The following is a 24173-nucleotide window of genomic DNA, read 5'->3' as shown; positions in this document are numbered from 1 at the left end:
TAAACCTTTTGCGTTGATTTTGGAGAAACAGACGTGCGACCAATCATTGGGACCTTCTGTTACTTTAAGTATTTTAGAGCAGGTAAAAATATAAGTTATGTACTTATTGCCATTTTATAACTCTCGTTATGGACAAAAGAAAGGGGAAATCGATTAGCTACTGCTTGTTTTACGTCTGTCTCATGATGATCAGCACACATTACTCCCATTAGTTTTGCAACTTAGATCCATGCCATACATATGTAGCATTTCCTTTACACTGCTATAAGTCCATTTCATTGGTACATCAGTGAGAATTTGGAAAGCTAAGCTCCTTTCTTTCAAGCCTAACAATCCCTCAAAAGCGAAGTGGTGCCTGAGCTTGTCATACTCCTGCCTATACAGAGGCAGGCACTCCTTTACCTTGCCACTGAAACATTATGCAGCAAGGGTGTCCCTCGATAGGTGGGTTGGATATAGGTATCTGAAAGTCCATTATTGGTTTAAACTTGCAACTTTTCTGAATGTTGACCTATGTACGTTTTGGTAGAGCTGGATTGAACGTACCTCCAGTAGTCGCTAATTTAGTTAAAATTTATGAATTTAAATGATAATGTCAACCATGGGAGTCCTGGTTTGGTGTGCTCATAGGACTATATGTGTTCTGTCAAGTTCCATGACATTTTTTTAATAAGATTTCACACAGCACAGCAGTATGTGATATGCAATGCTAAAGTATATGCAGATTGCAGTGGATACACATAACCACAATAGTTACGAAGCACAGAAAGACTGAGATAAAATGTCAAAAAACATTTGCTACCCGGGTGGAAGCGAGTATCAAGCGACTCATATCTCATCCTAGTGCATTAGCAATTCCACTGTGGTCAAGCCTGGCAGCCCCCAACCACATCAGATGCACACTGGCGGTCAGGTTCAGTACCATCAGAAAAGAGAAAATATTATTGTCTACCTTCATGGTTCACCCAGGCACTACCTCATGCTCCCCCATCATCAGTCTGCTAGTGTATCAAAATTTGGACAAAATATTGAGTCGATTATGCTTATTTATTTTAGTTATATCTTAGGTGTGGGTTGCTAGGTTTGCAGGGGTATAGGGTGGCATGTTAAGTAATAATTAAATAACCATTATTTTTTCAATTGAAATTTGATTATTACACAGTATATTAATTCTATAAATTGGTTAATTGTTCTTTTATATTTTTATATATTTATTTTATGATGAAGAGTTTTATATTTTTCTTGAATTAATGGGTTTATTCAAATATGTATTGTGTTTGAAGTGAAGTAGTTTACCTACAGACTGGAGTGGGAATAGTAAATGTAACCCCTCCGAAGTCCAACCCTTTCCCTACTGTTGCACAGACTGGGGTGGGAATAGTAAATGTATTCCTCCAACGTCCAATGCTTTCCCTACTGTTGCATGGACTGGAGTGGGAATAGTAAATATTACCCCTCCGAAATCCAACACTTTCCCTACTATTACACGGACTGAAGTGCGAAAAGTAAATCTTATTCTTATTAAGTTCAACGCTTTCCCTACTGCTGCACAGATTGTAGTAGGAATAGTAAATGTAACCCCTCTGAAGTCCAAGGCCTTCCCTATTGTTGCTCCGACTGGAGAGAAAATAGTAAATGTAAATCCCTCTGAAGTCCTACTCTTTCCTACTATTGCACTGTTTGGAGTGGGAATAATATATTTAACCCCTCCGGATTCCTTCACTTTCTCTACTGTTGCATACACCGGCATGGGAATAGTATATTTTTTATAACTATATTTGTTTAAAAATTTCCTACTATTTTTAGTTTTTTAAAAATGTTTTTATTTTATTTGTTTGGCAATTTATTTAATGTTTTGGAATTGAATTGTTAATGGTTTTTATGTTGCATGTAAAATTTAAATATATATATATATATATATACATTACATATATACATATATGTATATCGTGCTTATTAAAGTTTAACTTAAATTAAAATATTATAATGTAAAATATTTATTTGTAATAATTGTGTTAGAATATATATATATGTGAGTGTATATATGTATATATATATCTATATACATGCATTTAAATATATACATGTATATGTATTTATGTAAGTTAATATTTATATGCAGTATTAACTTTTAGCGAGATTTAGTTAATTAACATTTTATTAATGGTATATATTCAAATATTTAAGATTCACTGTTTTAACTGTACACATATATATTAGGAAAGTACATTTATGCATTCTTTTATGACATTCGTGTGAAACAATATATTTTTTTCTATATTTTTGTACTTAACATTATAAAGATAGGGACACAAACTTTTTTAAATGATATTTTTGACACAATATTTATGTTACACTATATTGGTTTCAATATTTCGTCAGTGTCCCCTCAATAGTAGAAGTTATGGAGTCATAGTAAACAAAGTCAGGGTAGACATCTCTCATTGTGTGCATTCCCCAGTTTCTGAGCAGACTGAGGACCAGCAATTCCTGGGTAACTTGGATCAGTGGGAGAGGTTCAAACCACACTTTCTGGGCAGAAATGGTAAACCCCCACCTGTATATGTTACAATGTATTTTACAATTCTAGTGCTCTTTCGCTCGGGTTGATCTGCCCCACAACTGCTTTAAATACACATAAATAAAATACTCAAATGAAGAAATGAGGGAAGTACCCTATTGTATTTAAAGTAAATTTTTCACCAATTCACATATTCAGATCCATAAAGCTGCCAATGTCCAAGATGCTGAGTTGGTGCATTACAAATGTAGAATCCAATATTAGATACAAGCTTCATCGCTAAAATCATATTATTTCTTTTTATTCTTCAATCTATATCAAGGTAAAAAGTGTCATCCTAGCCAATAATGTGCTAATGACTGTGCAGGTGCATAAAGCATGGGGAGCTTTGATATGTAGCAAATATTGTACCAAGCTTGGGTATACTCCACCATGCTAATTTCGGCATGTTCTTCTGCTACATGCAGGTTGGAGGGGTGCAACCAATATTGGTCAAAGGGAGCCTGTTTATGGGTACGCTGGGTTTGTTGGGTACGTTCATGATACCCAAAAAATCATCCGTATGGAGAGCAATCTTTTCTTACTTCAGGAACAACTCAGGGGCTCCATAAATAAGGTGCTACCTGGCTCACTTCGCTTTAACTCAGGCAAGACGCAAGTCCTGATTTTTGGGAACCCTTCCATTTAGTCCCGTATGTGATGGCATAATTCCCTTAGCACATACCCAGAACCCATCAGATCGAATTTGGGATTGCTATTTGATAGTAGACTCTTCTTCAAGTTGCACCTCAACAAATTGATGTCCATATGTTTTTTTGCTTCTAAGACATCTCAAGAAGATGACACAACTAATCCCTGCTGGTACCAGGCAGCTGTTGGTACAAACCTTGGTACTTAGTAGACTAGATTACTGCAATACCCTATTTATTGAGCTGCCTGAGTACCAAATTGGAAGGTAGCAAATTATGCAAGTTGCAGTAGTCAGGTTGATTTTGGGGGAAGAGAGAGTTTGATAGTGTCTCTCCGCTTATGATTCTGCCCTTTACAAAGGATGCCAGTTTAAAGACCTATGTATGGCCCATTTAGCTTTATATCCAGCAACTCATGGTTCTTACATCTCAGACATATTTTAAAGATATTGTATCTCTAGACTGCTCTACTCTACATCGGCTGTAATGCTTATTATACCTTAAGTTCGAAGAGATCACCTAGAGGCTTTTCCTGTGATTTTGGCTCAAGAATTGAATACATTCTCTTTACACCTCGGCTTGAATCCAGTTAGCCTAAATTTCATAATGGTCTGAATACCTATTTTTTTAACTTTAATTTAGATACCCTGATTGGTATGTGGTATGCATTTTTGGAATAGGGCCAAGACACACGCTGGGTAATCTCACACTCAATGGTAATTAAATTAATAAATACAGGAGCCCAGATAGAATACCATTTTCTTCAAAGCTAGTCACCCAATTAAAAAGAGAGGTAAATGCCTCCCTCTCTATTTAGATATATAGCAGCTGCACCCAGTGAACCTAATTGGAATGGAATCCCATCCTGGTGAAGACAGCAAACAGGAAAGGCCACTCCCTGGAGTCAAATGCCTTTGTAATGTCAAGGAAGACATACACTGTGTTTAGCTGTGGGTTTAGTTGGTGTTCTATGGCAAATGGAATACAAAGGCTTTGGTATGTGGATCTGCCAGGAATGAATCCTGCCTGGTCAGGAAGGATGAGATCAAGCAGTAGTAGCAGCAGCTGATTCTCCAAGACCTTTGCAAGAATCTTTGTGTCACATTTATAAGAGACAGGGCGCAGTAAGAGTTACATTGCGCTGCAGGCTTGCCAGGCTTCACAGGTTATAAGTGTGGCTTTCCTGAAGGAGGGAGGAAGTGTGTCCATTGCCAGCACCTCATTATCGGCTTTCAGAAGTCCAGGGGCTAGCTGAAGGGTATAAGCTGTATAGAACTCCGCGGGGAAGCCATCGCTCCCAGCTGTCCTGCAAGTCGGGAGTTCTAAAATCGCTATATTGATTTTTTCCAAAGTAAGGAAAGAATCGAGAAATTGCCTTTGAGCGCCTTCTAGCCATGCCATAGTAATATAGTTAAAGTATGCTGTGTATTCATCGGAGGACGCACTAGTGAGAGAGGTATGTAAAGTGGAAAAATACTTTACAAATTCTGCCACAATATCTTCAACCTCATAAAGAGTCTGCCCGTTATCACTTAGCTGTTGAGTAATTGCTGGAGCCGAGCGATGGGCAAGCAGTAGCACTGCCAGCATGCTGCTTGACTTCGCTGTAGGCTCTGTATCTAGAATATTTGTGAGAATGTTTCTGCTTCTGGCCTGCAAGCATAGTGAATTAGTCAATTTTGGTTCTCAATTGAGCGAGGCCCCATGCAGCAGGACATTATGACCGATAGTTCTGGAGGACCTTAAGTCCTGACTCAAGTTTGTCCTGCTGGGCGTGCATAGCTATATGGCCTCAATGTTGTTTACAAATGCATATGCCAAGTGGATATGCCTTGAAGGCTTTCCATGTAGTGTCTATAGAGTCTCCCAAACCCTCTTTAGTCTGAAAGAAACTCTGGATCTTGGCTGTATCTCTTCCCAGAACGTAGTATCAAGAAGGAACAGCGGGGGTAGGTGCCAGGTGAAGGCCTGATGCATCAGGGCTGGTAGTTTCAGATTGAGTTTGACTGAGGCAAAGGCTGATAGTGTTTGGGCAAGGTATTCTGCCCATCCCACCGATTTGCATACTTTTGAGGTACCAAGCTAATAGTCCCGGTGTGTCTAGTTTTCCTGTGCAAATTTCTAATTTCAATCTTCTCTTCTCGCATCTCTGCCAGATCTTCCACTGGTGACCCTGAATTACTTACTAAACATTACACGCTTTGGATTAACAACGCGGTCAACCTGGTGGTACCGACCAAGCACAGGTCCAATAACAGAATCACTGTCTCTGCACCTTGGTTCAGCGAGACCCTTAGGCGCGAAAAACAAAAATGCAGACATCAAGTACGCCGCTGGCATTTAAACTATGACCCCATCCAGAAATCCCTTTACAAACAATCCCTAGGTAATTACAAACACCTTCTGATCACAGCTAAAAGCAATTTCTACTGTAATCAAATGAAATCAGCACAAAATTCTGCCAAGCAACTGTTCCATGTCGTCTCCAAGCTATCAGGACAAGGGTTGACCCCTCCTATCCCTGCTTCCCAGACAGTCTGCAACTTGTTAGCCACCCTTAATCTTAGCCCTGTCATCATAGGATCTAATTTTGCTAAAATTTTCAATTCTATGTTCAAAACTGGATATATCCATCCATCTGGAAAAGGACGGTTATTAAGCCCCTCATCAAAAAGATCAACCTTGACCCGCTGACAAATCCAGCTACAGGCTCATCGCATATATACCCCTACGAGCAGAAATTGCAGAGAAAGTCATGAATTCCCAATTGACACATTTCATTGAGGAAAGCCACTCGATGACACCCAGTTTGGCTTCAGAAAGGGACACGGTACGGAAACCGCCCTCATCAAAGCTTCTGCTTCTTGATGCAGGAGGAGCTGCGGTTCTCTTCCTGTTGGATCTTTCTGCAGCTTTTGACACGGTCGACCATGCCACCATGATGGACCATGTCACTTCCTTAGGCATTACACACACGGCCAGTGCCCTCCTTGCATCATTCCTTGCTAACCAGTCACAATCAGTCACACTTGGCAATTCCACCTCCCCCCCCCATCCACTTTCCCTTGTGGGGTGCCTCAGGGATCCTCACTAAGCCCGATCTTATTTAATATCTACGTGTCGGACCTAGCAAGAGTCATTAAAACGTACAACTTGGGTCTCACATCCTACGCCCAGGATACCCAACTAGTGTTGGCAATACACAACAATGGATCTAAGGTGGCAGCCAACTTCCAGCAGGGAATGCTGGTCATAAGCACCTGGATGACAAACAACTCCCCCAGACTAAACTCCAGCAAGACAGAAGTGATGATCTTCAGCAATCTCACTCCCTCCTGGTTCACCCTCTGGTGGCCATCAGACTTGGGACCACCCCCATCACTAGTCACAAAAGTTAGAAATCTCTGAGTCATTTTGACACTAAGCTGTCATTCATGTACCACGCTAATTCAGTAGTCTCTTCAACTTTCTATATCATTAAAATCATAAAGAAACTTCCTCCATACCACCCACTGCCGCTAAAACACTAATCAGCACACTTGTCATGTCCAAAGTAGACTACTGCAACAGCCTATTCATTAATGCACAAGAAAGAGTTCTTAACAAATTCCAACTAGTACAAAATGCAGCAGCCAGGCTCCTGACAGGAAATTTCAAATTTAAACCCATCTCCAAAGTGGTTCGCCGACTCCACTGGCTACCTGTCAGAAGCAGAGCCAAGTTTAAGGCTCTTTGCATCGCATACAAGGTCATTCATTACCTCGGACCTGACTTTCTCAAACAATTCCTCCACCCGTACAACCACCCCAGACAACTGAGCTCCTCCACTGCAAACCTGCTCATTGTCCCTCGTGCAAAAAAAGCCTCATGGGGTGACAGATCTTTTCTGTGTGCCACCACTAAACTCTGGAACTCCCAACATCAAGACCAGTCCCACCCTGCTCACCTTCAGGAGACAAATAAAGACATGGCTTTTCAACCAATAAACGTGCTACGTTTACCTTCTTGGGTCCAGTCCTCAGCGCAGTGGCACCTACAGGTAGTTCCACGCTTTATAAAATTGCATAAACATTTATTATGTGAGTCTCCTTCCTGTCATCAGAGTGTCCCCAGTTGCCATAGAAGGAGCTAGTACCGATGCTGCCTTATGTGGCAACCAGGTGCTAGGATTGGAGAGTCAACTTGTTGGTTGAAGACCAAACTGAAGTGTTCTACCCACAGTATTGAATGTGAGGACAGTGCTGAACACCTAAGCCAGTGCTGTTCGATGAAGTCAGAGTCATCAGTATTTGGGTAATAGGTATTTAGGAGTATTATGTGCTTCCCGTATAACTTCACCTTAAGCAGGTTGAACCTTCCCTACTGGTCGATAAATTCTTGAAGTAACCGGAAGGAAATACGGCAGTCAGCCCGACGGCTAGCCAATTTGTAACTCAGATGGTGGTGAACTTCTGTGTACCATCCTCTGACAGCTGCTTTTCCTCTACTGGTGTGGTGTTGGTCGAAAAATGGCTGGTGGTGTCGACTGGGCTCTAGCAGTCTTTTGTTCTGTATATTCAGTCCTTGATTCTCTCCAAATTATTGTTATTAAATTAATTTGCTGATTGAAGCAAAAGAACATTACAACTCACATAATCTACAGATTTGTTAAATTAAAGACCTAAACCAAAACATGATACATTAAGCAAGTTATCTAAATATTTTACTATTTTCGTAGTCCTGTTTTCAAACTGATTGAATACATTGTGGCGATTCAGAAGATGAAACCATACTAGAAAATACTTCCCGAGACACTGAGCCCAATTCACAAAAGTAATCTGAGGATTCCTAACTTTACTACTACTAAATGCCTTTTGTGAATACCGAAAGTCCTAAAGTTAGGATTTTGTGTCAGTTTAGTGGTAGTAAAGGTAGGATTCCTAACTTTACTACTACTAAATGCCTTTTGTGAATACCAAAAGTCATAAAGTTAGGATTTTTCTCAGTTTAGCAGTAGCAAAGTTAGGAATCCTAACTTTACTACTACTAAATGCCTTTTGTGAATGCCGAAAGTCGTAAAATTAGGATTTTGTCTCAGATTACTTTTGCGAATCGGGCCTAACGGCAGTAGATCTCAGTACACATTCGAGCACTAAGGGGATTATTACAGAAATGGAGCATCTCCAAGATAATCACAAACCTAGAGGAATACAAACTAGTGCTGTATGCACTGTCCACTGCTCTTAACAATGCCGAATCCTTTTACTTTAATACCCTTGTCACATGTCTCCAGCCTCACCCTCATAGACTTATTAGAACCAATAACACATTCCTCCTCCCACACTCACTCATTTTTCTTCAACAATACCATAAAATATTTATTTGTAAAGCGCACGTTCACCCCAGCAACGGGGCATCTTTGCGCTGAAATAACAGTTGTATATTGTTACCCAACTCAATGGTACTTCTTTTATTGACCTCAAAGGGATGAAAGGCTGAGTGGACTCGCCGGGATTTGAACCTGTGACCATAAGGTCTAACATAGGCCCCTGTAGTGGATGCATTAGTCCACTGAGCCACCAGACCCGGAAAAATCAGAACCATCAGAAATTACTTAAGAAAGCTAATCTTTTCTTCACCCCCTGCTCCTCATAAACCGAACCCACCAAGCTGCACTCTCCCATTTCATAGCAACTGCGGTAGGTGAGCTCTTTCAAGCACTTAGGTGCATATTTACAAGCCCCTATCGCCACAGGAACGTCACTTTTTACGACGTTTCTGTGGCAATAGGGGCAGTGTGGTTTAATGCTGCCTTGTGAATAAGCCCCCCTTTCATGCTATACTTAGCGTGAAAGGGGTGGGCAATGGGTTTTGTAGTGGTCGTTCCGCCGCAACACCCATTGATTTTGATGATACCCCATATTTACAAGGGTGGCGTAAATATGGGGTAGCATTAAAATTAGGACCAGGGAATACCTGGTCTTAACAAGGTGAAATGAGGAGACATGCTTTATTTCTCCTCGTTTTTTGCTGTTTCTATGTGTGAGGCACATAGAAACAGCAAAATGGAACAAATTAATGTTTATGGGCTGGAAGGTGTCCCTTCCTGCACATAAACAATCATAAAAAAAATTACAAATTACAACTTGTTTGTGTGCTGCGCAATGCACCTTTGTAAATATGGTGCATCCCTGCATTTTCAAATGGCAGAGCATGGCGTTAGAAAGTTTTGCTTAGTGCCATGCTCCGTCATTCTGTTGTACAAATGCCTCTTATTATTTGAAATCCATGGTGTGCACCGCCAGACCCATTCAGTCCTCTGATCATCAAACCCCTCTGATTTATTGATAATGCACTACTTTGCCTTACTTCTCTTTTAAAAACTCTTTTTCACAAGGACATACATGCTTCCAAACGGCAGTGGTCCTATCTCTCCACAAAAATCCAAACGCTGATTCCTCGTTTCAAGATAAGTATCACCTGGTATCACAACTTGACTTCACAAAAATACTAGAAAGTCTGGTCTTCACTGTCTTTAACTATACATCTACAACATCCATCTTAATCCCCTACAATCAGGATTTCAACCACTCCATTCTACTAACAGCTTTGACATCCCTACTTATTGTGCTTGTCACTGTTCACTACAAGTGTCTCTCTTCCTTTCTCATACTTTTAGATCTTTCTGCTGCTCTAAATACAGTTGATCACTCCACACTCACGTGGCATCACCGACCTAGTGCACACCTGGTTTATAGTCACATGGGACTTGGAGGCATCTCTACCTACTTCTAACCCAGTGGGTTTCCCACAAGGATCAGTCCTTCGACCTCTCATTGTTTTTAATACACCGCCTCTCTTGGTGACATCATTTCCTTCTCGGCTTCGCATGTCACTTTAATGCTGATGATAGCCAGATTTTCCTCTTTGCAAAGTTCTCACCTGACCTTCCAGCATAAATCTTTGAATATCCCACAGCTATCCATCACATTGAAGTGCTCTTCTTCCACTTTTCCTCTACACTTCCCTTTCTGGCTCAACCCATATAATTTCTCCTGACTCACTGGAATTTGCCTCATCAGCTTGAAATATTAGCATTTCCTTCAGCCCATCATTGAAGATGGAGGCATTAATCGCCAACAGTCGCAGTACCACAAAGTCAATTACTCAACATTACAATATCTTCAACCCTGCTGCCGTTAAATACTGAATTATCACTTATGATCTCTCTGGGTTTAAGCAAACAGTTTAACTGCAATAGTCTACTGGGGGACCTCCATAAATACTCCTAAACACCCTTTGTTAAGGTTTTAAACTTTGAATTAAGCGTTTTACCTTTGATTCCAGGGGCAGGTGTCCTTGTATCAGCCGCCAGTGAATACAATCTGTTACTTGCCCAGATTGTGGTGCCTTTGAGGCATCATGGGGCTGTTATTAGGAGTAAGCAGATGTTATTTACCAAGGATGCTGGGCTGAGGCTGGTCTGGCAATCTGCTGACATGAATTTGGTTATGAACCAGGTGATTAGTTCTAGTAAGGGCCTGGTGAACTTCTGTATCTTAAATTCCTTCAGTCCCCTAACTGTATTAGATTGTTTCACTGAGCTCTTATCACAATGTAAACAGACACTAACTAGACCAGCATGTAACGTTCCTTTTCAGGAGAAATCCTGGTTTGACAAAGATTGCACGGTAGCTAATGAAAGCTTGCGTAGTGCATTAAAGCAAGTCCCTAGAGATTAGAGTTCTATCCGAGCCTGTAGGAAGGTGTTTGCTTTGGCACTAAAAAAGAGAAAAGTAGCTATTAAAGATGAGAAATTGGAATCTATCGTTGTCGCTTGTCAAAAAAAAGATACACAGGCTTTCTGGAAGGCAGTTCGAGCCGGCTTATCCCCTGCATTCTCCTCTGCTAAAGTTACTGTCAGTATTGCTGCTGAGGCATGGATAGACCACTTCTCCACAGTCTATTCAGCTTTTGATGATGTGTCACCCGAAGAAAGTCAGCATGGTTACTCCTTATGTGGTAATCTTACTTTTTGTGCTGAAGACGTTGCTAAAGCTTTTCAAAATAGTACTTGGGAAAAGCCTCTGGGTCAGATGGTGTACCTCTTGACTTGTTTAGAGTGGACCCTGAGTTTTGGTCTCCTATACTTATTAATGTTTTAAATGCAGTATGCAGTTTGTCTGGGGTAGGGTTTGCCTTCATGGCGTGCATCAATAGTGGTTCCAATTTTTAACAAGCATTGGCATAGCCAATATGTCTCGCCTTTGGCACCTAATAAGTGTTTAGCCATGCAGCACATTATCACCCCCCGGGCAGATTTCTGTAATGGAACTAGTACTTATGTAAAGTGCTTTGATACCTTCATTCACGCTACATAATGCAAAAAATGAAAAGGAATGAAAGGAGAAGTGCTTGCAGATTTCTGAGGTGGGGGAGCAAAAAGATGCACTCTGTAGAGTTACGTTGTGCCTACCTGCTGTAGATGTTTTTTTATTCTCCACAACAGTTAGGGTAAAATGATGATTGCTAACGTTCTTCTGTTTTGTTTAACCGGAAGCATGATCATCCGGTCAACAAATAGTTAAGCATCACAATGTAGCTATTTATTGAAAGCCCACGAGAATCGCTCCCTTCCTTCCCAAGACATGAGTGGTCTTTAAGGAGCTTTAACTACTGTAGCCTTTGATTGTTGCCTTCTAGGGTAGGCTTTTTGGCCTAGGCCCACTCATTAGACTGGGCTGATGATTCAGCTGATAAGTAAGATGTCACCGTAATTGATTTACTTTCTGTTCCTTTGTGATTTAGAGAAAATGAAAGCGCACTCTTGTGGAGGTGGGGTGGAGGGGACGCGCCTTCTAAGTAAAGCAGCAAGGTCTGGAAATTAAAGCTGACCCAAAATAGATGGCAGCCTGCACGCTGCCGCAGCTGGCTCCTATTATATAATGCCAGTACCAAATCAGGCACAAAATCAGAAAGCGAGCACAGTATAGAAAATCAGGAGCCGAATTGAAAGGAGGCAAAAGTGAGTTATCCCACTGTGCAAGTGAAGGCTGGGCTGGAGTATGCTGCATCTTGGTGCAGAGTAACAGATGTTTATTGCCAACCAAATGAATGTTAATTAGTCTGTCTGCCTCTAGTAGGATGAAAGGCTGAGCAGACGCCGTGGGGTTCGAACCTGCGGTTGTGAGGTCAAACATAAGATTAATAGGGTGCTTGCATTAAAGTTAAGATTGCATTATATAATGCCAGTACGAAATCAGAAAGCGAGCACAGTAGAGAAAATCAGGAGCCGTGTGTGTAAGCAGGGGCCTCGCTAGCTCTGCCGCCAGTGTCTAAACATGATTCTGCTGCCTTCCTCATGGCGCGAGAGAGAAGCGGGGGCGAGTGAGCATGGCAGCGCGGCAAACGCGCTAATTAAAAACAGATGGTGACATGACCCCGAACAGATGGCCCCCCTGCTCGTAATTGCAAGCAGTAGGCGGATACATTTCCTGGGAAAGGTGGGACATGCACCCGCCTTTGCCCAATTGCGTGCTGTATTTTTAGAAAGACACACACCAAAGCCCAATAGAAAAAATGCTATAAAAAAAAGTCCAGAGTGATTTCAAGAGGTCATTTTCCTAGAGCAGAGCATGCACACTGTACTAGGCTCGACCTAAAATGGGTAATGTTAACGACCCTGGATGCTACCACCCTATATTCTCAATTCTTCAACTAACATAATAGGTAGAATAATTTTGGAACCCCTTATTTTATGGGTAAAGGAAAGAAGTGTTTTATCTCAGTTACAATATAGGTTGAGAAAAGGCTTCAGGACAATCGAGCCATGTATTCATTTACATCTTATAGTGTAAAAATATAAATTTGCAAATGGTACCCCTCTTCATCTTGCATTTATGGATCTGTCGAGTGCATTCGATTGTGTTCACAGGTCCATATTATGAGCTACTTTAATGGGTATGGGCCTTGAGGACGGGCTGATCTACCTCCTTAGGATTCTTCATCAGGATCTTTCGGCCTCTGTAAGGTATGGGAATGCGGGAGAGTGCACTCCATCCTTTAAAGTTAGACGTGGCTCATGCCAAGGATGTGTACTCACCCCATTCTCTTTATTCTTTTTACAAATGGCCTGGAAAATGAGTTGGTCAACGCCGGGGTTGATGTGCCATGTGTGGGGACAAAGGCTGTGCCCACTTTATTATACACAGATGATGCAATTCTTCCTGCCAGGGTGGCCAATGGCCTAAAGATTTTCATCTCTAGGTTCGTAACTTTCATGAAGGGGCTTGATTTAGAGACCAATTTTACTAAAACTTTTACTTTACAATGGTGTGGCCATAGGAATGCCAAAACTAGAGCTCTAAATACATGAGGAACAAAGTTGGATAGGGTGAGTTCCTTCCCATTCCTCGGCTTGGATTTTGATGATGCCTGCACGTGGTCCGCTTGCCTTAGAAGCAGGTTAGCATGCTTTACTCATGCAGTTGGCATTACCTTTTCCCTTGTTGCTTGTATTGAAGGAAAACCTGTAGTGCCAATATTGGACATTTATAAAAAAGGAAATGTATACCAACCATAACATATGGTATGAGTATTTGGGGCTAAAGAGATATTGAGGCCATCCAGCTAGAGGAGAACATGTTTTTTGACGCCTGTTGGCGGACCCCCCTTGGACTTCACACAACTGCGCACACCTGGATTTAGGGCTAGAGGCTAGTCTATCTTGAAGTCAGTATTACGTTGCCCCTTTGGTGTTCTATATGGGCAAACAGTGAAGCTGATCGCAGTAAGGCTATTTTTAAAGATTGCCATTCCTGTGACCATGGTCTTTAAATAACATGGTTGAAGTATATAAGAGATTGTTTTCTTGCACTACCTGGCATTACCTTTTCCCTTGTTGCTTGTATTGAAGGAAAACCTGTAGTGCCAATATTGGACATTTATAAAAAAGGAAATGTATACCAACCATAACATATGGTATGAGTATTTGGGGCTAAAGAGATATTGAGGCCATCCAGCTAGAGGAGAACATGTTTTTTTGACGCCTGTTGGCGGACCCCCCTTGGACTTCACACAACTGCGCACACCTGGATTTAGGGCTAGAGGCTAGTCTATCTTGAAGTCAGTATTACGTTGCACCTTTGGTGTTCTATATGGGCAAACAGTGAAGCTGATCGCAGTAAGGCTATTTTTAAAGATTGCCATTCCTGTGACCATGGTCTTTAAATAACATGGTTGAAGTATATAAGAGATTGTTTTCTTGCACTGGGTTGTGCCCATTTATTTGTGAACCCTGAGGCCAAAGCAAAAAAGATAAAGCCTGGTTTCAGAATTGTTTTTTAAATCATAGGCAGGCCTCAAGGGAATCAGTAGAGGTTCAAAAACCAATTGCGAGAGACTCTTGTGTAATCCAGATGTCTGAAGTGATTGCACCTTATATATCTTTTGTGCCAGAATGTTTACAAACAATGTTGACCAGATTCAGATTAGGCTCAATACGCTGGTTGCTTTGTTTCCTTTTAGGACAATATTCCTCCTCAGATATATGTTATTTCCCATGTGATGAGAAACACCTCAGTCTTTTTCTGAAGATTTTACCTTTCCGTATACCAGGATCTTTTTACTGACTTTATTACGTAGGTTTATATTTTCTAAATGCAAAGCTGCTCTCCTTTTTCCACAGGAACTTAACAATTTGGATACTTGTTTTTGGGTCTAATGCTTATTGAAAGGCAACAACCTGGCTCACAGGAAAAGAAGGTTATTTTAAGATTGCTATGTTGTGCATGTTATGTATACAGTACTAATTACCTGTCTGATTTTTATCTGATATGCACTTGTCCCTCATCAGACTTTCTTTTGGTTGTTTAAAGACAATTTACCCACTATGTCCCTTGATGTGTTGTTGGACACATTTAATTCCCATCTCTTTTCCAAAAACTAAGTGAATACCTGGCTTGTGTATTTTTTATGTTAGCCCCTTGCTCCACTTCTTATACATTCTTGATCCCAACATTATTCCTGCTGGCTCTGTTCTCCAAGTCTTCACATTTCTCCTGCAGAGTCTCCACTGCTGCCTCCCTTTCCTTCAATCTGTCATGTGTATCTTTATATCTCTCTGTTAGGGCCTCTTACATTTTCTCTTCTGGGCCAATGAGGCTCTTGTCTATGCAGTCCACACCGTGTTTCATAGAAGTAGCTGCTTCAGCAAGAGATCTTCATATTTCATGCATTTCATGCCTTATATAATCTTTTCATCCTGTCCATTCATAGTAACAAGACAATTCCTACCTCTGTGTCAAGTAAAATCTGTTTCAGGCAGCAGCAAATTGCTAATTCTCCAAACCAGGCCTCAAGATTCCAAAGGGACTAACAAGTACAAGTCCGGTCATCTCCTGGCAGTGGACTCCTTGAGCAACATCTGTTCCTTGCCCAAACAGGCTCAATCTTGTTCGATCATGGGCTTGCTCTCAAACTCCAAATTGTACTTCACTGGGGAATCTCCAGTCTGAACAGTCTTGGGGAGATCAACATCCGAATAGGTTTCTTTGCAGTTGTGTGGCCTCCACCCATTCTAGTTGGTGAGCTATGTACCGTGCGTCCACTCTGCCCACCCAACCACATTCCACAGCCGACCCAATCCCGGCTTAATGTATAACGCTGGGTCGTTGGTTTCCTACTTTTTGTTTTTTAAGTCTATGCCTGTTTCATTCTGCTGTCTACTGGGTCATAATGTGAGGTTCGCGTTCCCCATTCTGCAATCTCTTCACTGACTTGTTCCGCTCTCTCATATCTTTGCAGCCCCAGCCTGTTCCACGGCCTCTAATCATCCCGCCCGAGGCTGTCTCTGGTCACCCTCAATCAATCAATCAATGGCTTGTAAAGTGTGACTACTTGCTCTTAAGGTTCTCAAGGTAGGAGGGGGTTTAGGGAGGGGGAGAGCTTCTGGTCCTTTGTAGGTGCTTTGGTTCAGTCGGAGAGCCATGTCTAGAGGTCCTTCCTGAAGTGAGGCAGTGACGGAGGTTGCCTGAGGTGGAGAGGCAGGGCTTTGCTGCGAAGTAGGAGAAGGATCTTCCTCCAGCTGTGGTCTTGCATAGACGTGGGACAGTCGCTAGGGCCATTTACGTGGAGCAGAGGTTTCTAGTGGGTACATGAAATGGGGGCGGTATTTGAGGTACGCAGGTTTCACGTCATGTAGGGCTTTGTCGACGTGTGTGAGGAGCTTGAAGGTGATTCTTTTGTTGACTGGGAGCCAGTAGAGATCTCTGAGGTGGCTGGTGATTTGACTGCAGCGGGGAATGTTGAGGATGAGTATGGTGGTGGTGTTCTGGACGGTCTGCAGTTTCTTGAGGGGTTTCTTTGTGATGCTGGCTTAGAGTGCATTGCCGTAGTCGATTATGCTGCTGAAAAGTCCATGGGTGACCAGCTTTCTTAACTCAGTGGGGATCCATTTCAAGATATTTTGGAGAAGGTATAGTGTTTGGAAACAGGATGACGAGATGGCATTGATCTAGCGGTTCATGGTGAGCCAAGAGTCCTGGTTGATGCCGAGATTCCATGCATGGTCTGTGGGAATGGGGGAGGTTCCAAGTGCTGCAGGCCACCAGGAATTGTCCCTGCTTGAAGCCCATGATGAGGACTTCCGTCTTTTCTGAGATGAGCATGAGGCAGATGTGCTTCATCCAGGCGGTAACAGCCTTCATCCTATCATGAAAGTTGTACTTGGGGACTGTGGGTTAGTTGGTGAGGGAGAGAATCAGCTGGGTGTCATCGGCGTGGGTGACAATGTTTTTGTCTGATAGCTGCAAGCGGGGCTATGTTGATGTTGAAAACGTGGGGCTCAGGGAGGAGCCTTGAGGTACTCTGCAGCTGATCTGTGTGGGTTCTGAGAGGAACTGAAGTAGTCTCACTCTCTATGTTCGGCCAGTGAGAAATGATCAAATTAATTCCAGGGCTTTGTTGCGGATACCGGCGTCAAGGAGCCTTGTGCATATGGTGTGGGGAGAGACAGTATCGAAGGTGCCTGAGAGGTCCAGGAGAATGAGGGCTGCAGTTTTGTCTCTGTCCAAGAGGGCACAGATGTTGTCTGTGGCGGCGAGGAGGGCAGTCTCGGTGCTGTGGTTGCTTCGGAAGGCCTGGTCAACTGGGCTTGTAAATCACCTGCGGGAAGAGGGGATGAGTTGTCCCTCCAGCAGGAGTAACTCAGTTTTTTTTCCTGGTGCCCAGAATGCAATCTAGGCCCCTCTGTTCAAGCCCAGTGCTCTGTTTCTCTGTTGCATCACATACTTTTTTCATGCCGGTACCAACACATCAAAGCGCTAGGTGCCTCTGCTTAGCTCTCAGCCACCACTGACCCTTGATCTTTTATCTCCTCATCTGCTTTTTCTACTTTCGCCATCTTCGTGCGCCACTGGCTCCTGCGGTTCAAGATCCCCCCGTGACTTACTATGGATTCCTATTACATCAACTTGATTTGCAGAAAGCATTTGATATTTACAACCTTCATTTTGGGGCATTTGTGGAGAACAAATGATGGGGCTTCAGTGTTGTGCATCTGCCACCTTAGGTAGCTCTGCAGTTCCCCGTGAGCATCCATAATTTAAATACACTGTAACTAGGATATGGTGTATTTGGGTAGTCTGAAGTAGACAGTGCCAATGCATTCTAACCTGGAGCAGATTAGAGCCAGGACTACCAGTTTCCAGCTTTGAAGAAGCTGAAAGTGAAGGGTGTTTCTAAGCATTTTCAACCAATAGAAGCACACCAATGTAAGCTGGAATAGTTGCGGTTAAAAGGAAATCTTCCTGTCAAATATAATGACCATATTTCTAGATCGATTCAATGAGGACGGACCTAATGCACCAAGTGAGGAAGAAGATTCTTTCTAAAAATAATTATTTTGTGTTTGCCAGCCTTTAATTTGAACTGATTGAGTTGCATACAGGAACATTTACCAGCACACAATATTTTTTTTAAGCTGGTAGAGAGAACACGTTGAGAAACTGGGAAAGGGAGAAGACTGTGCCATTAATATAGCAGTAGAATCTCACTGTATTTCCTTATTAGTTTGGCCAGTAGAAAGGTGTAAAGGGTGGGTATAAGAAGTTGGGTTATTAGTTGAGAGGGGTGTGAGCCCCACTGAAATAATAAATACGGTCCTTGTCAGGGTGAACGACAAAAGTCACTACATGAACTTGTGCTTAACCCTCTGGTAGCTGGGCAAAAAAGCAATAGAGCGTGACTGAGAGGCAAGGTGTGAAGTATTTATGCAGCACTTAAAGAGTCAAACACAACATAAGTAAACTTTCAAACCAGTTTAGAAAGATACAGTAAATTGTAATCAATAAATGACACCAAAACAATGAAAATCCAATAAATAGAACCAGAGTTATGAATATTTTAAATTTAAGGTACGAACAGCATCAGAACAACAAACCAATTGCAGTTATCCAGTCATCCTGGATTGGGTTAAAGTCAAAAGTTCATGCCCTCCGCGATCAAGCACGGGTTGGATACAGAGGCCAGGCTTGTGCCGGTGAGAGTTTACCTTGTCACACAGTCCAGGAGCCTGAGCCGGAGCTTTGCATTGGTGGGAGTCATGAAGAGATCATTGTGAGCATGTGTGGTCAAACTCTTTGTCTAACCCAATTTCTAATCGTAATCTGGTTCTGGTCAGTTTTTCCCCTGCTCTGAGCTATCTAGGGTAGCAAAGGCCAGGCAGGACCAGGTGTGAGCTGAATTTGCTAGTGACCAGGCAGGCTTTTTCAGAAGTCAAGGAAGGAGTGGGAACAGCCCTCAGGCTACTCTTTCAAGCTCAGGAAGGGCTGAGTACAACCACCAAGGCCAACCTGCTCAGTTGAGGAACACCCTTCCCCCACCCAATGCTCATTTGTCCCCTGCCTGGAGGGAACACACATCAGACAACAGGAAAGCCATTACCAGTCATGTGATCCTCTACACCAGTAGAAAGGTGCATTAACACAATTACAATTCAAATGAGTGTTAGAAACCTTTCTCTACCTGCTTTCAAACTGATGGTATCACTTATTAAGTGTAATAAGGTAACCTAGGGTTAGTCAATGTGAGAGTTAGTCTTGCTACAATGAAACACGTCTTTAGGAGGTTTTTATTATCAGGACATGTAAAACACATGTGCTACTTTTTAAATACCATGCACCTTTACCTTTGAGCCTTTAGGGTCTACTTTAGGGGTGACTTATATGTATTACAAGGAAGGTTTAGGTTTAGCTAAAGTTTTATTTTGCCAGGTCAGAATTGTAGTTTCAAACTGCCTTAAAGGCTGCAGTGACAGGTGCAAGATGTTTTATAATGCTACTTTAGTGGGTAGCACAATGAGTGCTGTAGCCCACTGGTAGCAGTTAATTGACAGGCCCTGGATACATGTAGTACTATTTACTAGGGACTTATAAGTAAATTAAATGTGCCAATGTGGTGTGTGCCAATTCTACCATGTGTGGAAGTTAGAGCACAAACCCTTTACCCCTTTAGGTGCTTAAGAGGCCTGGTTGAAGAAAGATGACCAAGGCAGCAGCAAGGTCTAGACAGCATTCCCTTTGCCCAGAAAAAAAGCAGATGTCATCTAGAGCCAATATTAGTACATGTTCTGTATTGGGGAAAAGACAGAAGCCTGTTTGAGCTGGATCCAGAGTGGAGTAAGGTTCTAGGTATTTGAAGAGTTGGTGATTCATGTCTGTGTCTGTGATTTTGCACAGACGAGAAATACGGGAGATTGGGCGTTAGTTGAATGTAAATTTAGGGTATGCATTGGTGTGTTTTAAAAGGGCTTTATCAATAGGACTTTTCTGTTGAGGGGGGCTGGACTAGATATAAGGGAGAAGTTGCCAGTGTCCATCATCACTTCTTTTACCAAACAAAAAACCTTGTTAACCAGGGAATGGTTCTAATAGAGAACCCATTAAAATGGCCTAGAATGGCTGAGGTGGCGAAAAGAATCATGGTAGTGGTTGTCTAAAAGAAGTCAGCCATTTCTTGAGAGTGTTTAAGGGAGATCTCCATTGATGGTAGTGACTCAAAGAGTGCAATGATTCTTACAGAACTTGATAATGTGAATGCTCAATGTTTTTAAGTTTGAAGCAAAATTGAGGGTCCATGCATTAGACATGGGTTGTTCTTATCTGATCTCTATCAGACAGGGGTAGAGTCAGGAATGGTTTAACAAGAGCAGGGTCCTCCGCACGTGCCCCGCTGGTGCTTAGATGAACACAGACGGCCATGCTTTTGATTGATTTCAACATCTAACAGATGGTGTAAGAAGCATGTATCTGAAATAGCAAAACAAATCAAGTTTTTTAAATGTTTAAAATATGATAACACATACATTTAAAGGATCTGACTATTTTTACACCATGTGATTTGTCCAGGAATATTTAGGTGCAAGATACCATCTCGTTTTAGGTCTGGCTTTCCAGAGCTGCTGTCTATATACCATATTGTTACAAATTCTTTGAAATATTCAAAGAGTGGACTTCGGCTTCTCCCAGTATTGGGTGGTACTTTCCACAAATTGAAACCTTTATATCACAATGAATTTTGCAAATAAAGCCAGATTTTTTGTTTGTTTTTGTTACTATAGTCTACACATATGTTCAGAGCAGATTCTATCGCTCACCAGAGGTGATTCTCGGCTATCCCTATGGTCTTGCAATCGATATGTGGAGCCTTGGATGCATCATAGCTGAGTTGCATGCTGGATTTCCCCTCTTTCCTGGAGAGAATGAAGTGGACCAACTTGCTTGCATGATGGAGGTAAGGGTGTGCAAATAGCAGTGTGTGAATATGGATGTCATTCCTTCTGTTGTTCTCACTTTCCCACCTTCCACGGCAAGACATATGCTATTGTTGTGAGATTTGCCCTAACACCTGCTGTATGGTGCAAGGTATAAGACTCTTACATATCTGGGATTTATTCTACAGCATGAGAGATACTACCACTAATGAGGCTGCAATCTGGTCTGCATATCAACAATTATATTGTGTGCCATTTCTCCTAAACAACAACCAGGGTTATACCTCTCCATTACTCTTCTGTTTTCCTGTTATTCTTCATGATTTTTTAAAGCAGTTCTGTTCATACTAATCTCACTGAACCAAAACTAAGTTTGTTACCCATATTCTGGTCTGCAGGCTAACACTTCTAATAAGAGGTCTGGTTCAAATCCTTCTGTGAATAGGTGTGACTCAGTCTTGGCTTACTCCTGAATATCCAGGGACAAGCCACATCCACTCAATGGTGGCTCCTGATCAGGTGCCTCAGATAGCAGCTCTGCCTTCCTGTGAGGCCCCATATTCCGCCTATTGCCTCTCCCAGCACTGCCATTATTTAATTTAGCAGTGTTCATGAAAACACATTTTTTGAGTTTTCATTAAGGCTGCCTGAGTACAGGTAAACCCTCTTTGGCTCATCTCTAGCCTTCTGATGACAGAGGAAGAAGAGAGGGCTGATCCACCTAGACAGTGTTGTTTCAAAACCCAGCATTCTTTAGATGAATGTCTGGATTGCCTATTTGAGGGGTGCATTTAAACTATGACCCCCCACAAACACGCACAATTCATTTGACTTATTTGACATACTGGCCATGCCTCAGGCAGCACAGTATATGTGCCAAAAATAGTCTGTCAGGCAATAGGACGTCTCACGGATCAGCAGGGTCAGGATCTCCAGCACTGTCCTAGCTTCTTATGGGTGTGCTGACGATCCTTTTAAGAAGCTGGACAGGGGATTGAGATGGGTCTTCCTGTTTTCAAACCTGACCATGCTGCTCTGTCTGGCTGCTCCTTTTATTAAACAACCTCACCAAAATTACAGATATAGAAAGACGAGTGCATATATTCAAGTGGTTGAAATGCAGAAACAAGAATAATGTAACGTAAGACCAATATTACATTCACATTTTAGCCACAGTCTGGTAGGCTGTACATCAAGTAGGTCTAAGTCATGTGGGCCGTCCACATGACCCCATATCTTCATTTAGTTGCAGGTCTCGCCTACGCCCCCTGACTCACAAATTGTAGACTCCTCTTCGCCGTTTCTATATCTATCCCAGGGGGAACACATTTTTCCCACTTTTTGCCACCTCCCCTGCTGTCATATATAACCTTTTCCAATTAGTGCCCTCTCAGAACCATTTTGAACGCTTCCCAGAGTGTCACATGGGAATCTACTGTCCCTTTCTTCTCTTTAAAATACAGCTCTACTCCTTCCTCGAGCTTTTCTTTCAGCTCAGGGTCGCGAAAATGCCACATTTCGATCTTGGGAAAACCTATTCTATTGCCCTCTGGTCCCACGAAGGTGACACATGTGGGGGAATGGTCCGAGATACCCCTAGCCAAGTGTGTGAGACTCGGAAAATTTCCCATATGGTCTTGTTGTGTCAGCATGTAGTCTATTCCAGAGAATAATCTATGGCTGTCAGAATAGTATGTGAATTGTTTTGACTTTGGGTCATGGGCCCTCCATATGTCCACTAATCCCATTGTTGCCAGGAGGTCTGGGATAACATTCACTCCTGGATGTGCCCCCCAGTGCTCAGTCTATCTAACTCTTGATCTAATACTGCATTGGCATCCATCCCCAGCAAGAGTGGCCCCATAGGAAGCTCCAGTAGTAGGGCACCTGATTGCGGGAGGATGATCGAATGAAATCACGGTGGTACATACGCGGAACAAAGAACAAGTGGGTGACCATCCCAGTTGCCCACCAGGGCCACCCCACATCCTGCTTTATTGTGCACAATCTTGTTAACTGTTATGGCCAGGGAGGTGCGCACCACCCCTCTAGCACCCATGGAGTAACCGGAATGGGCTGATAGCTTACAGCCAAGGCGATCTAAAGCTCTGTAGTGACTAAACTTTACATGTGTCTCATGAAGCATCACCACATCAGGAGCATGGTGTTTCATGTACTGAAGGCGAAAATTATGGGATGTCCCGTTTTTGCAGGCCAAAAGACCTGTTGTCCAATGGAAGTGTTCTGTGTGCCTCTGAGTACTATAGGATCTAGTAGGGGTTTAGCAACAATACGCAACAAGTATCTGATGTGTACCTGATACTCAGACAATCAATGAGTACTACAGATATAGGGTGACGGTAATGTAAACTAATACAAATACATTTTTGATAAAAAATATTCGAGTTTATTCTTATTTCATACAAATTGAGACATATTGTAATGTTAAAAACAGCAATAAAAACAAACATATATGTAATCAGTCAACATAATATTGTACAAATCCATACAAATTATAATAAAATTCGATACATAAGAATCACAGGTTAAGTCGACGCGGCGTTTCGGTTTTCCTTATAAGACACCTTCTTCAGGACCGATTCTAAAAGATTTTAAAAAACATGAGATTACCCACTGTCAGCTGTTTCTACATATTTCACATATCACAAGTTATTCACTACTCATTAGCACATTGCTCTATGTCACCCTATATTCCCTCATTTCAACATTTTCTATAGAACAAGCTTTGTGTGGTGTAACCAACTATGTATCTCAATGAGTATGGAATGACCTTTGGAACTGTGTAACTCTGAGGGGTAATATTATGGAACTGTAGCAACAACTACTGATGCTTCATAGCCCCTAGGCGCACATGACTGGTATAGGTATAGAACCACAATTTACTGTCTTACGAGAGTCTACCGTAGACCAACACCACACAAAGCTTGTTCTATAGAAAATGTTGAAATGAGGGAATATAGGGTGACACAGAGCAATGTGCTAATGAGCAGTGAATAACTTGTGATATGTGAAATATGTAGAAACAGCTGACAGTGGGTAATCTCATGTTTTTTAAAATCTTTTAGAATCGGTCCTGAAGAAGGTGTCTTATAAGGAAAACCAAAACGCCGCGTCGACTTAACCTGTGATTCTTATGTATCGAATTTTATTATAATTTGTATGGATTTGTACAATATTATGTTGACTGATTACA

At 42.1% G+C, this 24173-nt stretch overlaps 1 protein-coding gene across 1 annotated transcript in view; it reads left to right on the top strand.

The window, feature by feature from the left end:
- DYRK4 (dual specificity tyrosine phosphorylation regulated kinase 4) overlaps positions 1 to 24173 on the top strand; it is a 798647-nt gene that overhangs the window by 537576 nt on the left and 236898 nt on the right. The window contains exon 9 of the mRNA XM_086939068.1: positions 20807 to 20979. Within this exon, the coding sequence (XP_086795194.1) occupies positions 20807 to 20979 (173 nt within the window). The remainder of the gene's footprint in view (positions 1 to 20806; positions 20980 to 24173) is intronic.

This window comes from Lissotriton vulgaris, chromosome 1_1 (genome assembly GCF_964263255.1).
Source record: "Lissotriton vulgaris chromosome 1_1, aLisVul1.2, whole genome shotgun sequence".
NCBI classification, from domain to species: Eukaryota; Metazoa; Chordata; class Amphibia; order Caudata; family Salamandridae; genus Lissotriton; species Lissotriton vulgaris.
This window is presented reverse-complemented; position numbering and strand designations above follow the sequence as displayed.